Here is a 15,126-nt window from a genome sequence, read left to right on the forward strand (position 1 = left end):
GCCGAGTGCTTGGTTTGTTTTTTTGTTTTGCTTTCTTTTTTTTACTAAAAATATGGTATTATTATTTTATAATATTTTCTCTCAGGGTAAAATATTTAGTTGCTTGCCATAAAATCAATCAATTCAGTTTTCTTTTGCTTCGTTTGTTGTTGCTTTTATTTTTTTTTTTGTTTCGTTTTCTTAAATGTATTTTGTTGATTTTTTTGTTTTTTCATTTATAATAATAATAGTTACACAAATTAGATCACAAAAATGCACGTAAATTACAAAAATGAAATTGTACCTCATACCGAAAAAAACATAGACAGAACACTCTTCATCTTGATGGTCGAAACGAGGCGGAGGAGGCTACTTCTGGAGGGATCATCTCTACAGTTCGCTTACAAGGTAAGGTTTGTGTATAAAAAATGGGGATTAAAGCATATAATCAAATACATGGTTCCGTACAAAAAACAACACAAATTTTGTTCGCGTTCAGATCAGAGTAATCAGAGTAACTAGCTCAAGAACAAATACATACATAGTTAAATCTAGATTTTTAGAGTTAGAGAGTGAGAGTGTGAGGGAGTTTGGTAATCGTATATCATATATTACAGAGTTCCATTATTGGTTAAAATAGTTTTTCCTGCTGCTGCTCATCGCCCGTGACCGATGCAATGGGTGCAATGGGTGGTGCGTGCCTCAACTTAATGCCAAAAGTCGATGCGTGTCGTGATACATTATACAAATACACATAGTTTATCTAGTTATCTCAGATATTAAACGTTTTTCATTCATTTAATACTTGCTTAGATGCCAAATGGTGATGACGGATGAGAAATGAAAACTTACAATGGTTTTTATGGGTCAAATGGAGGGATGGAATGGTATTGGTTGGTCTTGGGGATCGGGTTGGGCTCCAGTGAGAGTGGTATATATATATATATCGTATTTTAAAGCGTAACAGTTTTCTTGCATGTTGTTTTTTGTGTATATATAGTATCCCATTATATATATATATATATATTTATATATATATTTATGGTTGTTACATTTCATTGTAAGTCCTATATTTAATATATATATTTGTTAATTTACAGAAACGAACGCAAAAGGTAAAAACTCAAGAATAAGAATGCTCGCTCAGCCTAATTTTGCTTTTAAAATTTCGTTAGGCTAAATTAAAATCGAACAAAGTTTCCGTTATCTTACTAAATTAATGAACTTAAATATATAAAATCAAAGTTTACACTTTACAATTAGCTTGTTTTTGATTTTTTTTGTTGATTTGTTTTTTTGTTTTACTTGTGTTTGTGGGTTGGTTTAAATTAAAGCTTACTTTTTAAAGTATGTGTACAGATATATATATATAGGTAGTATCATGTATATATATATATATATATATAGGTATATTTTATATATATAAGTTGTATATATATTTAGTAATACGATTCGCGGTTTCAAACTAGTCCCTTGTACGTTGTATGTTGGTGTGTTGTTGTGTGAAGTGTGGAGTGTTTTGTGTGGTGTGTGTTTGGTGAGTGTTGTTGTTGTATGTTGTGTGTTGTTTTTTGCTTATGCTGTGTGTTAGTGTATAGTGCAAATCAAGAAATAAACAAAACTAAAACTCTTTGCTTAACTAGCTTTTGTTTATCTTTTTCTGGTTTCCCTAATGAATTGCGATTTTTTTTTTGGGCTGTGTACAGTGTTTTTGTTGTCGTTCTTGTTGTTTTAAATGCGCGCTCACAAAATGTTTAAACAAAATTCTAGGCTTACTTTTTTTAGGCTTTCAACGAACTCACGCAATGTTTCGCGTTCGGTGCCTTTTATTTTACTTCAGAAGTTTTAATTTGTTGCTATATTTCCTACTAATTCGGTTTTCTGCTTTCTGTTTGCTGTTACTTTTATAAATATACTTTTTCTCGTTTATTTATAGGTTTAATAAAGCTGCTCTCTACACAATCCTCTGTTGTTGGTTCACTAACAAATTAAATTACTTTAAGAGAATTATGTAATGCTACAGTTTCCCGCGAATTTACAATATTAAGTTTCTTCTAAACTCCGTACCTTTCTTTGTTTAAATTGAATAAATATTTATATATTTTTGGACATTTTTTTTTCAGATTTTATATAAGTTTTATGTATTTTTTTTTTCTTTGTTTAGATTTTTACAGTAACGCATATGTGAATGAATTTCTGAATGCTATATTAAGCAACAAATTGTATCTAAACGGATTCGTTTAAATTGAGATATGAATCGAAAATTTGTCCGAAATTGTAATGAAAATGATTGAAAATTTCTTGGCGGAGTTTGCTCAGAAGTAAAAGTTTTAAAAATCTCTGTCTCTCTTGAAAATATATAGTCAGCCTGGAAAGCGGCGCAAATTAGGTTTGCAGCACTAGGCCCCGGATGTCGGTGGAGGCGCCGTTACTGCTGCTGTTGCCGCCGCCGCTGCTGCTGTCCACAAACAGCGTAGCGGCATCGATGCCGGACGTGTTCGGCGAGTGCATCACGGCATCCGCCAGCAGATCATCGCTCACGTCGAGGAAATCGTTAAGGAAATCGGCACTGTCCGCCGAACCGCCGATCGTCTGCTGCAGACACTTGAGGTTCTTATCGGCAATCTCCAGCGCCCGGTCCATGGCCTCGCACTCGGCTTGTTGCACTGCATCGGCACAGATCCAAGGCGAGGGCAATGGCAGGGACAGGGATGACAGCGACAGCCACAACGGAGGCACACATGGATTAGTACAATGAAAAGCTGAACAAGTAAAATTTTGGTTAAGGCATACACACCGGATTGGAACAGCTCGTTGAAGGCATCGTCCGGCAGCGTGTCGAACACATTGACCAGATCGTGCTCTTCCAGCAAATGGGCGCCGTTCAATGCTATATCATCTGAAAAAGAAAAGTCGATTATTAGAATGCCGTTTTTGTTTCTTCAAGGTATAGGGAATAATTCGGATTAATATTTAACATGAAACTCACCAGCATCGTGAGCGCCCGCCATTAGCTCCGACTCGCTGATTCCACCCAGACCCGTGTCCTCGGAACTGGCATAAGCTGAGCTGTTTTCACAGATTCCAAACATATCCTGTCCCAGCAAATCTGCGGTATTGGCCAGGATAGCAGGAGCTGGAGAAACAGCTGAACCGTTGTGCGTGATTGTTGCTGTTACTGGTGTTGTTGTAACTATGGGCTGACCCATAGCATTGCCAAAAGCCGTGTTGAATGAGGGGAAACTGTGCTGGTTATTATTGTTGCTATAGCTTATATTGTTGTTATTATTGTTGAAGTGCACGCTATTGTTGTTAGTATTATGATTGTGGTTGCTACTATTATTGTTGTTGTTTTGGTGTAAGTCCCCACCAGCAGCTGCCAATTGGGCAACAATTTGGCTAATTTCTTCGGCCTTAATATCCAAATGTTGCTGCTGCTGGTGGTCAGTGAACAGTGGCAGCTCCCCTGTCTCCAATTTAGGGACCAAGAGCGGTTGCTGCTGCGGCTGCTGCTGCAGCTTGGACTGATAATCCCCACTAAGCGGAGCCAAGGCCGGCGGTATGGACAATTGTGGCATAGTCTGTGGTGCTGGCGTGTAGGGCAACACCTGCGAGTGCGAGGCGGCCGAGGAGTGCGAGTTGCTGGCTATAGACTCCAGCGAAGTGGTGCTGTTTTTGCGTTGCATTCCCATTCCTGCCGTTGGTATGAGTGGCAGGTTGCTCATCACTGCTCCACTGTTGATGCTGCCGGTGATCGGCTGCTCGCCGGCTGCCGGTTTCCTTCCCCGTTTCTGCGGACGCGCCACAGGATTTGGATTGGCCTTGCGCTTGCGCTGCTTAACGGGTACACACATCGTCACAGCTCCAGCAACTGGTGCCGCATGCTTTGGCGGCGGACGAGCTGCATCCAGGCCAGCACGCAGGTGACTGTGTACTGTGCACAGGGCTAGCGTGTGCAGGACATCGAAGACAGGAGCCTGGCAGGCAGTTCCATCCATTCGCCAGGCCACGCAGGGCTGGAACAATTGCTGGGTGCTGTTGTTCACAATGTGGCGATCGCAGTGCGCCGCCATGCTAAGCGTTGGCAATTTGCAATTGGCCACTAGACAGCGATTGCCAATGCCACTAAAGAAGAAAATAATAATTAATAATTTATACTTTAAAATAATAAAGTTTAACTTACATTCCCTGCTGTTGACCGGCATGATCCTGGTACTTTAGCAGCAAATTTTGGACACATTGCAACCGTTGTCTGGCCGCCCTCATAGGCATGTCCTGCAGCGAACGTGTGGACAACAGCTGGAGGGCCTGCCGCCGCAATTGTCCTTTCCGCATAGCGATCCGTTCTTCACGCCGATTGCTAGGGGAGAGCGGCATCTCCAGAGACAGATCCCGGCTAGAACTAGAGTGCAGCCAGTGCTGCTGCAAGCAGTAGGGCGAGTCCGGCAGAAAGGTCTCGTTCTCACTCAAAGTCACCGAGCAGCAGCGATTGGAGGAGGGCTTGCGGCGACGCTGGCGATGCGCGGAGGGTTCCGATTTAATGGACACCGGAGATGGCGACGTTGCAACTGGTTCCTGTGGCGGCGGCGGTGGCATCGCCGCAGTGGTTGGCAATTTCTTAGCTGCAATATTGTTGTTGTTGCCTCTCCTTGGTGTGGTTGAAGCTTGACGTTTGGCGGCCGCTTTGGAAGACATTTGTTCATTTTTCTTGGCTGCTGCTGGGGCGGGGGGTGCTGTTGTAAGTGATGGGGCTTGCAAAGCGCTGGGAGGTGATGAAAAAACAATTTCGGAGCTGGGAACAGCTGGCGGGGAAACCACATTGAGGCCTTTGTTGCTGGGAACAGTCAGAGCCGGAACACAAGCTGTGGGCGTTGGCGGATGCATGTGAGCAAGCAAAGGGGGAGCCGACAACTCCGGCGGTGTGGGCGGCGTTAGAGGCGTCACCATCTTAATACCCGTTGCTCCATCGGTTGCCTGCGCTGCATTAGCTCCTGCTACTGGAGGCATGCGGAAGATAACGTTGACGGGAATCTCGTTGAGATCACCAGTGTTATCGCCATTGTTGCCGGAGGAATGTTTCTGTGGCGAAGCGGCAATCGGTGGAGGTGGTGTTGCCACTGTTGAACTATTGAACACCGTCAGTGGTGGCGGCTGCGTCTGATTATAGTTCGAGACCTGCGCCATCACCGTTTTGTTCAATGATTCCACCATATTGTTGTTATTCAGCATCTTTATGTTGTTGTTGTTGTTTTGGCTAGCCAACGGCAAGGACTTCTTTTTCTTCAAACATTCCACCTTCTGCAAGTGTTGCGCCAACGTTGTATGATGGAATTTCGATGGCGGCAATGGCAATCCACCCTTGGGCGATACAGAGATCGGCGCCACCATGGCGGTCACAGCACCGGTGGCTGGTGGCAATGTGGGCGAGGTTAACGAGGCGGGCGATGTGGGCGGACTGACCAGCGAAACGGCGATCGACTGCTGCTGCTGAAGAGTTAGCTGTTGCTGCTGAAGAAGCAACTGTTGCTGCTGCTTTTGCTGTTGCTGGAGGTGCTGTTGTAGAAGTTGCTGCTTTTGGTGTTGCTGCTGCTGGACAATTTGCTTTTGCTGTTGTTTGTTCTGCTGCAATGGCTGCGACGGTTTCTGTTGCAGCTGCTGCGACTGCTTCTGCTGCTTAGGCTGCGGCTGGGTTTGTTTTTGGCCATTGTCCAGCAGCAGCGGCGTCTGCCACAGCGACGGCGTATGGGAATAGAGTGGCGGTGGTGGTGGGGCAACCGTTGCCTGACAGGACTCCTTTTCCTTCTCCTGCTGCTGCTGTTGCGGGCGGACTATGCACACGTTGGTGGCCCGTTTCGGTGATGCCTGCGACTGTGACTGCAACGATTGCAGCGGCAGTTGCAACTGCAGCACTGGCGACAAAGCGGACTGTCTCTGAGATTGCGTGACATGATGGAAATTCGTTGTGGTTGTGGTGGTGTTAGTCGCCAAAGACGCCTGCGCCTTTGCGGTGGCTGCTGCTGCTGTGGCATTCAGTTGGAGCACCAGATTCGCCTTCCTGCTCGCCGCAGCTGCTGTCGCCGACTGCCTCTTGTTGCTGCTGCTTCTGCTGCTGCTGTCGCTTAAGCGGGTTCGCGATTTCTGATACAAATGGAATACATAATAGATTAAAAAATGTTAATCGTAAGTATGGTAGAAATGACACTCTATCGAGATTGATACTTGTAAATAAAGATTTTAAAAAGGTCTTTATTCTTTTTGGTATATCAAAAAAATTGTATGAGAAATGAAACGAAAAGAAATCTGATCATTTTCGTTATTTGAAATTTCGATATATTAATATTTATATTATATTTTATTTTATATTATAATTAAATGCAATCGTATCTAACATGCCTGCCATATTTTAATTACTATACCTGCTCCAAAGCATGTTCAGGTTTTGAAATTTATACTATGTGCATTGTATCATGAGTTATAAAAAATAAAAACAACTTTTCTACTATAGCCTATTTCATTGTCATATACTTATTCAGCATATATTTGGTATATTTAATTGATAATATTTATCATTGGATAATAAAATTAAGACAGTAAGCTAAATTATTATAAAAGATCAATTTTATTGCATTTGGCTGGTTTAATGTATCACTTTGTTATTATTTATTACTTTATCAGAGCTAATAAATAATACATTAACTGACCACACATTTAGTTGTATCATGACATGTTTTTTCTCTTTATATTTAAATGCCTGCAGATAGGTGCAGATATTTCTAATATTTTATTTTGATACACCTACGGAGCACTATAGTTTTAGTCAGAAACATAAAAGGCTGTGAACGAGTCACTTCCGACCCTATAAATCATATATATTCTTGATCAGCATCATCAGCCGAGTCGATCTAGCCATCTCAGACAGAAAACAAACATTTCCAAAATTTTCCAAAATTCTATAAGGGGTTACATCGTTAAAATTGTCAAAAATTGTGAAAAATTTATAATTTTTAAGAATATTAAATTAAGTGTGCAGGATTGATAACATAATCAAAACTGACATAGGAAAGGTTACCGTATTAAAATAAAAGTACGTTTGGCTTAGTTATGAGTTTTTTAAACTTTGATTTGTTGATAAAAGAGAGACTGAAAATGGGCTAGATAATATCTCCTTACCTGTGCATTAAATAAAATGGGCGGTGCGACTGCCACGGTCTCTGTGAAGGCATAGGGATCCGTGTCCTCGGACGTCGTCTTGGCGGCGGCAATGCTCTCCACCGGCGTCAGTGTTGCTGCTGCGGCTGCTGCTGCGGTGGCAATTCTCCTGCTGGCTGGTGTGCTTTTAGCTAATGTGGCTGCTTGGAATCTGGAGACTTGCTGACATGACATGTCCAATGTGAAGCCGTTGCCGTTGACGCTTTTGCTTTTTTCCCAGCGCTTGCCGTTCTTCCTGTTGCTGCTGTGGTGTTCCTGTTGTTGCCCTTGCTCTTCTTCTCCTCTTTAATCTGCAATTGAAAAAGAAAAATCAATAAATTTAAAGTTCACAAGGGAGACAGACGTCATAAATGGGCGTTGTCACGTGCTCTCTGCCAAAATGCATTCGCACACTCACTCACACACACATTCGCATACTCGCAGTCTCGCTCTCGCATTTACGCTCTCACTCTGGCACACAACGAATGCGATAATAAAAACAAACTACAATCAAAATAAATAAATCTGCTCGCCGAAACCAGTTCAAGTGAATCGTTCGTTGCTTTCTTTCTGCTTCGTCTCTTTCCTCTTTCTTCTGTCACCTCCCCACCCCTCCCCAACCCCCTTCGGGTGATTTCATTTCGTTTCTGCTTTGCGCTTGGCACCGCCGCCGTTAATAACAAATGCTGATAGCGCAGCAAAATGGCAATTATTAAAAATAATAAACCCAGACACACAATCGCCTGAAAAAAAAACACACTTGCGAGCGAATTTTTAGATATTCGTAAATTATAACTATTTTTATTTTCAGCATTAATTTTTTATACATTTAAAATTATTATTGAAAAATATTATTTACAAAATATTTAATTTATTATTTAAAGTGATTTTGTTGAGTTTGTTACAAGCTTCGATCATCAAATTTCGATATCTCATAAATTGGAAGGCAATGCTTTTTGTTTTGTTTGTTTGAAATAATGAACATTTAATTACGATTACAGGCAATTATTTTGAACTTGATTCTTATGCACAAAAAAAAAACAAACAATAATTATCTTTAAAATTACAGCATCTAAATAATTCATAGAAATCGATCGTTGTCGCTATTATTCTGTCCGCAGCTGTTGCGCTGGCCAAGCGTCACGAAAAAAGTTCGCACAAATTTGCATGCTAAGTAAATCAAAGAATCACGTTTGTGTGCACACAAACAATAACAAAATCAACTGCGTAGGAATACTATAATCTTATTGAACTTAGCGAAACGGCAATTATTGGGGCAGACAATGCAAAAAGAGAGGCAGAAAAAAAGAGAAACAGCAAAGATAAGCGCAAAACGGGGCCGAATTGCTGGACTTTCCGAGCAAATCTTCGAAGAAATGGAGAAATTCTAGAGGAATGATTCGGTACAATTTGCACACAACAGCGCAATATGGGGAAAAATCAAAGAAATGGGGGGAAAACACATTTCCGCTCCGTGTGAGCTCATTGTTTTCTTTGAGTTTACAGCTTTTGATTAGTTTCGCACATATTGATTTCCATTTTCAGCCATGATTATGTATACGTACGATACGATATAGTAAAGCCGGGATGGGGGGGGGGAACAAGTTATCCAACTTATCGCTTAGAGTGGAATGGAAAATGCTTCTTTGTTTGTTTATGATTTCTTTACGTTTTCCGAGAAAAAAGGAAATGACTTTGAAAGCATTTGCAAGTTCCCTTCACCGCACAAACAGAGCCAGAGCCAGTGCCCGCCCTCTTCTTACCCGCACTTGCTTCTACAGTTTCCTCATTTTCCTTGACTTCCTCACGCCACACCCCATTTTCCCGCACTTTTCCGCATCCACTAACGCATTCAAGACGACTCCTGGCGTATACGTGTGAGTGCAGCAGTGTACGTGACACTTTTGTTTATGATTTTTATTTTTACTCATTCATCCGTCGAACGAAGGGGAGACATTGAATATCTTTAAGGTTAAAGCCTACACCCTGAGAAATAAGTTCTTGAAAAGACCATCTCAATTGCAAAATTACTTTGGTTTATTTGAGGTTGAGGTTGAACATCTATCAACTAACTTTACACTAATATTTCTCTTGGTATTAAATATGAAAAAAGTCTTTATAATATTATAACAATCCACAGAAGAACTGCTATTATATGTGGTACCATTCTTTAAGTCCAGTGTACTGGAATACGCAGGGAAAATAAATCAAAGAACTTGAAGTAAAGGTTTTTGATCCTAAGCTCACAGACGAATACGAAGTCCAAGATTTTAGCGTACAAATAAAAATAAAAAAATTAAAAATAAAAATACAAAGAGAGAAAGAGACAAGGAGGAAACCGCACAAAAGCAAACTGTCGATAATTGCAAATAATGACGATGCTGGGAATTTGTTATTGTTTGCTGTTGCTGCGGCGGCAGTCCGTAGTCTGTAGTATAGTAGTATTTGTTGTTCTTGCCAACGATCTCCGCGCAGCAAGTCGTCTTTGCTTTTTGGCCATTTTAGGTCTTAAATGTTAACTCGTTTTTTTGGTCCAACTTGGAAACACGCTCGAATGATAAGAAGCGGAGACAAGAAGACAAACGAGAAAACAAGAAAAGCCAAAGAACCGACAAAAAAAAGACCGAAGACAAAAGAAGTCAAAGCTGCAAGAAGACAAGCCATCGAACCTGAACGAAAAATAAAAGAAACACAAGCTGGTAGAAACCATACAAATCCGCTGGATGCTGAGAAGAAACCGAGATCAGTGATCTTTAGATGCTCAATTTTTAATGTATAAACTTTAAACCAAACGAAGAACGGTGACTAGGAAGCGAAATGTACAAGTTGAAATCAAAATAAGTTTAGCTAGAGTTACAAATTAGTATTTGTAATTGCTTTTTTACAGAATTGGGAATGGCATTTGGCAACAACTTTGTTTAGAAAACAATTTGTATTGCAGATACCTGATTGTCAATCAAATGTCTAGAGTTTAAAGAAAAAATAAGATTGCCTTTGAAGAGTTAATATATGATTGACTTCATTCAATTGTTTTTTTTTGTTTCCAACCTTTTTAGAGAATTGGGAATGGCATTCAACTAAAACTTGATTTTAATGTCGAAACTGAGACCAATAATATTTTAGATACTTAATTGTCAGTCAAATGTCTCGAGAAACATTGCTTTGGCAGCGTCTTAGAAATATTATTGGTCTATAATTGATTTTTTCCAAAACATTTTTGAATTGATATTTATGGATATTTGTTTACATACAAATCAAAGCTTAAAAAACTCATGACTAAGCTAAAAATACATTAATTTTATTTCGGAAGGCAGTTCTATGCTAATTTTTGGTAGGTTAATAAACATTTTCAAAATTTTGAAAAAATTAAATTTTATCCGGACAAAGCTAGAACGACTCGCCTTTTGATGCTGATCAAGAATATTTATAGGATTGGACAGTGACTCCTATACTTAGTTTCAAGCTTCTGATTAAGATTATAATACCCTGCAAAGGGTATAAAAAAGACTGATTTGTCAGAGTAAACGAGGAGTAGAAGAAGGAATAATATATAATAGACTAATGGCATCAGGGCTAATGACTACTGATTTTCTATATTAGGGAGTGCTTCGTTACAAGTACTTTAATATTAATGGAACAATTGAAACCACGAAAGGGGCTTAAATTGTTTCAAATTATCTGTAACAGACATTTTACAAATGATAATGACGTAGCTATGTACTATAACATAAACAGACTAAGCTGTAAATTGAAATTAAATTGATAAACTAATTAAGAATAAATATTAGTGAACATTTTTGTATACGTGACTGTGTGCCGTTTTTTTTTTAAGTTGAAACTTTGAATGTACTACATACAATGATGTTAAATTGTTGAAATTCTAAATTAAACAACCAGTTTAAAACAAACAGAATAAATGAATACTTGAATCATGCCTAAGTTTAGATTCTTTTATTAAAAAGACTTTAAATTAAATGTCGACTTGCTTTGAAACACACACTAGCGATAGAATAATAGATCATGTTTATGGATTTCCAAGGCGATTACTCCACTGCCACTACTCTAACATTAATTGAAAATTTTCGAGCAGAACGCTGCGAGGAGAGCTGGAAAGAAAAGCCTCGAGGAAAACGCATGTCGTGGAACACGAAGGTTGAATGGCTCAAGAAACCGCCGTGCTCAAAGGTCTGAGTCTGATTCAGCTTCGCTGGCTAAACGAGCTGCGGACAGATGGACGGCTACGTCAGGTAAGAGGTAAGCGACCAGGTAGCAGCCAGGCAGCCAGGCAAGCAGGCAGGCAGGCAGAAAGCCGGTCGAGAGGTTAATTACGAGAGCAAAGCGTTTGCAGCGTTACGCTCGCTGGGCTACGGCACAACATGAAAACACAAGAACTGGAAAACATACAACTACCAGTTGAACGAACAGTTTGCAACATGCTGGCTGGTGAGGAAAAACAAACCAGGTATTAATTTGCAGCACACATTTGTTCATACCGGGGCATAACACCTCATTTTCACAGCAGAACGTCCTTTCTCAAAGGTTTTCTTTTGCATACAAATCGTTGTAGTTCTAAGAAATTTCCAAGACAAATTTTTAGAACTCTGTTGAATTGACACTTGGAGATTGTAAAGTTTAGATAGGCTTTCAGTCTTTTAAAGAAATAGTGTAGAATTTCAACAGAAATTATGAAAACTATTGTGTAATCTAATCCGAAACAACCTTTTTAATAATTTGAAACCAACTCTTGACTTTTGATTCCGTGCTAAGCCACATCAAATGTCTTATCAGTACTTCATAGATATGAAATAGATAGTGCTTCTACTATTCCCCTAAAATTAATCGGAGTATTAATCATTGTGGAATTAAATAAATTATGAAGTTAACCTAAATAATACTTTTCAATAATAGAACAAAACAGGTCTTATCTGTAAACTCATTTTCGTCACTAGTATGTTTAACACTTCTCTCTGATCGAAATGTTTTGATTTTATAATTTAGTTTCATTTAAAAGTGATTCAGCATCAAGGTATCAAATTGATAAGATACACGTTAATTTGTAAAGTAAGCAAAAGTAATGTCTAAATTTAGAGATGACTCTCTCTGACTTATGCTGTACTTTATTTAGGCGCTTCGATAAGAACGAGATATATAGAAATAAATAATAAAACAAGAAGGTAAGTTTCGTCGACATTGACGCACTGAACAGAAATTGCATTTAAATGCACATTACAGGAAAGCGGCGGCAAAGGCAAACCCGTTTGCTTCTGCTGCTGAGGCTGTGGTTGTGGCTGCTGCTTCCTTCATAACCGGAAACTGAAGGCTAAATTGTGCAAAAGCAAAATAAGCGCAGAAAAAATAAGAGAGGAGAAAAACAATATCACATAATGACGACATAGGGGAAGGTGAGGCAGCAAAGGCAGCTGGAGATTCGGGATGGAGATGGCGATGGCGATGGGAGATGGAGAGGTAAAAGCCAAGGGGCGGCAGGAGCCAAGAGTCGAGAGCCAAGAGCCAGACATGCGGTTCAGTTTGTTCAGCCAGGCAGCGAAGCCAAACGAACTCCGTTCCATCTGCAGCTCAGAGCTCGACTCCACTTGGGCACTTTTGCACCGCATCGCATCGCACGTAGGCCCGTCCACTTCCCACAGTGGAGGCTCCAGCTACAGTGGACACTGCCTATGGGGACAACGACAACCCTAACCGCTGGAGTGCTGCCAAAAAGGGTGACTTCAGTCTCTGGAGTATTTTTTTATAACGCCACAAACACACCCGGCAAGAGGCATGAGTCATGCAACTCCGCTTGGGGTTTCACAATTCGCAGATTTTGGTGTCTCAGTTTTCTTGAACTTGCTTTTGTTACCAAAAACTAATTAACATTTATGCAGGTTATTTAAGCCAAGCACATATGAGTCATTGAGATCAGGGGCAGAAAATTCTTGCAGATTGTATGATATTTAAACCACAAACTTACAACGAGCATGGAAAACAATCTCTAAATCAAATCTAATGTTAACAAAAAGACAGCAATTTGAATTTGACTTGTTGGTTAACATAATTTAGTTAGCGTTTAAGTGTCTTGTTTATAAACTTTAAAAATATTAATAGTTTGAAAGATGGGACCTATTTTTCAATAAATACAAAATAAAATATAGAGAATTGTGAAGAACTCTGATAATAATTACCACGAATTTTATGTTAATACACAAAATCAGAAACTATTTCTTTAAACAACACTTTTAACTGCTTGTTAAAGTTGTAGTTAAATAAAAATGTATAAGATATATACCCTCATGCCACATTAAACACTTAATTTGAGTTAAATACAATTAAATTAAGATAAAAATATAAGTGTTAATCTCCGTTACTTGAAATGGTGCGATTTAAATGCAAAATCCGTAGTATTTGGTGAAACCGATAAGTAGGTTTTGAATTTTAAAAATTCCACTTCTCTTGTTTTTTTTTTAGTTTTGTTAAACCAACCACAAAGTATAATTATTCCGCGTTTCCAAGCGCATTAAATAAAGCCAGACCGCGATCGTTCACAAAATAAAATAGCCAAGGTTTACAATCACTATTTTAGTCAGCTTTTTCGGTTTTTTAATTAAAGTGTATGAAATTTTGGTTCGCAGTTGTATTTGTTGTTGATTTTAGTGAGCGGCAGCTGTTGCTGGCGGGGAAACACACACATCTGTTCCGTTAAAGCCAAGTTAACTCCAGTTAACGATTGTCTTGGTTTCTCACGGAATTTTTACTGCAAGATTTTTGGCAACACAAGTAAGCACACACTCACACACCCGGAGATCTTCACGGTGATTAAGAATAACGGTGATGTGGGGGATCGAAGAGCGGGAGAGAGGCACTCCCACACACATCTGTCGCCATCTAACACGTATACACAAACAAACACACAGTCATGGGGCAATAAACAAATCCACAAAACTAAACAAAACAAATTACGAATTCCGTGTAAATGAACTTTGGTGGGGAGCGCGTTTTGAATTTCTTTTCGCGTTTTGTTTGTCATCCGCTTTGGACGGGCATGTATGCTCGACTGTGTCTGTGCGGTTGCGAATGGAGAGCGGAGGGCACTCGAGAATCGCTGTTGCCGGCGTTTTTATGTTTTCTCTTCTTCCCGTTCCGTTTCTTTCTTTTTTCGCCCTCGCCCTTTTTTCTGACTCTCTTTTGGCGGCCTCTTCGCTTCCTTCCCCCATGGCCCCCACCCCACACATACACTGACAAGCACACACAGACACAGGCTACAGACACTTGCACATGCAGGGTCGAATTTGTTACTCCGATTAAATTATCCGCCTTCTGCTTTTGTTTGCCGCTTTTACAGCTTTCTTGCTTGCTTTGTTTTTCCGTTTTAATTTTTTTTTATTTTCGTACTTCTGCTTTGGTGCGTCGATGCAAAACAAGAATGAGAGCCGCAATCAGCGAGCGAGAAAATTTACCCAACCGTCTGATGAGTCACACACACACAATTACACTAGCACAGACCTGGGAATTTTCTGCTGCAAAATTTTTTCTTCGCACCACAGGTCCACTTTCAAATGCAATTTTCACCCCTAATTCTTTTAGTTGCGGTTTCAAGACGAACTCCTGGCTGTGGGCGAATGTGTATTGCAGCACTTTCTGATGTTTTTTGGCATGAAAACTGCGTTTAAAGATATAATTTTATAATTTTGCTTCGCAGTTTCGAGAGAGACAACACGGCATATCGATACGCATATCGATATTTAGGAGAGGTGTGTAAATATCGATGTTTTCAGAATTGTTTGAATCATCGATGTTTTTCGACCATCGATGTTTCTGTGCCGTCACTAAAAACTTTAATTTAGTCATTGCAACAGTGTTGACAACTATTCAAGCCAAAAAATAGCTAACCGAACCGTTAGCTAAAAAATAGAGCTAGGGCAGTGAAACGATAATTGTATTAATGAAGACAATTTGTTAGTA

The 15,126-nt window shown here is 39.9% G+C and overlaps 1 protein-coding gene across 4 annotated transcripts; it reads right to left on the bottom strand.

Moving 5' to 3' along the window:
• Positions 1-9: 9 nt before the first annotated feature.
• l(3)L1231 (zf-C3Hc3H domain-containing lethal (3) L1231) lies at positions 10-15,007 on the bottom strand. Of its 4 annotated transcripts, none has more exons than XM_086839802.1 (6): positions 14,668-15,007; positions 7,150-7,478; positions 4,163-6,117; positions 2,969-4,104; positions 2,777-2,878; positions 10-2,645 (listed from the first exon to the last, which is right to left on the bottom strand). In XM_086839802.1, the coding sequence occupies exons 2-6, from the start codon at positions 7,360-7,362 to the stop codon at positions 2,365-2,367; spliced, it is 3,687 nt and encodes a 1,228-aa protein (XP_086695928.1). In that variant the 5' UTR covers positions 7,363-7,478; positions 14,668-15,007; the 3' UTR covers positions 10-2,364. The 4 variants fall into 4 exon arrangements, with proteins under 4 accessions (XP_086695928.1, XP_020798452.2, XP_086695929.1 ...); XM_020942793.2 differs by having other exon boundaries at positions 14,557-14,908; XM_086839803.1 differs by having other exon boundaries at positions 13,533-14,876.
• Between the last annotated feature and the right edge of the window lie 119 nt (positions 15,008-15,126).

The sequence above is a fragment of the Drosophila serrata genome, unplaced genomic scaffold, assembly GCF_035046125.1.
Source record: "Drosophila serrata isolate PLE 108 unplaced genomic scaffold, ASM3504612v1 contig_376, whole genome shotgun sequence".
NCBI lineage: Eukaryota > Metazoa > Arthropoda > Insecta > Diptera > Drosophilidae > Drosophila > Drosophila serrata.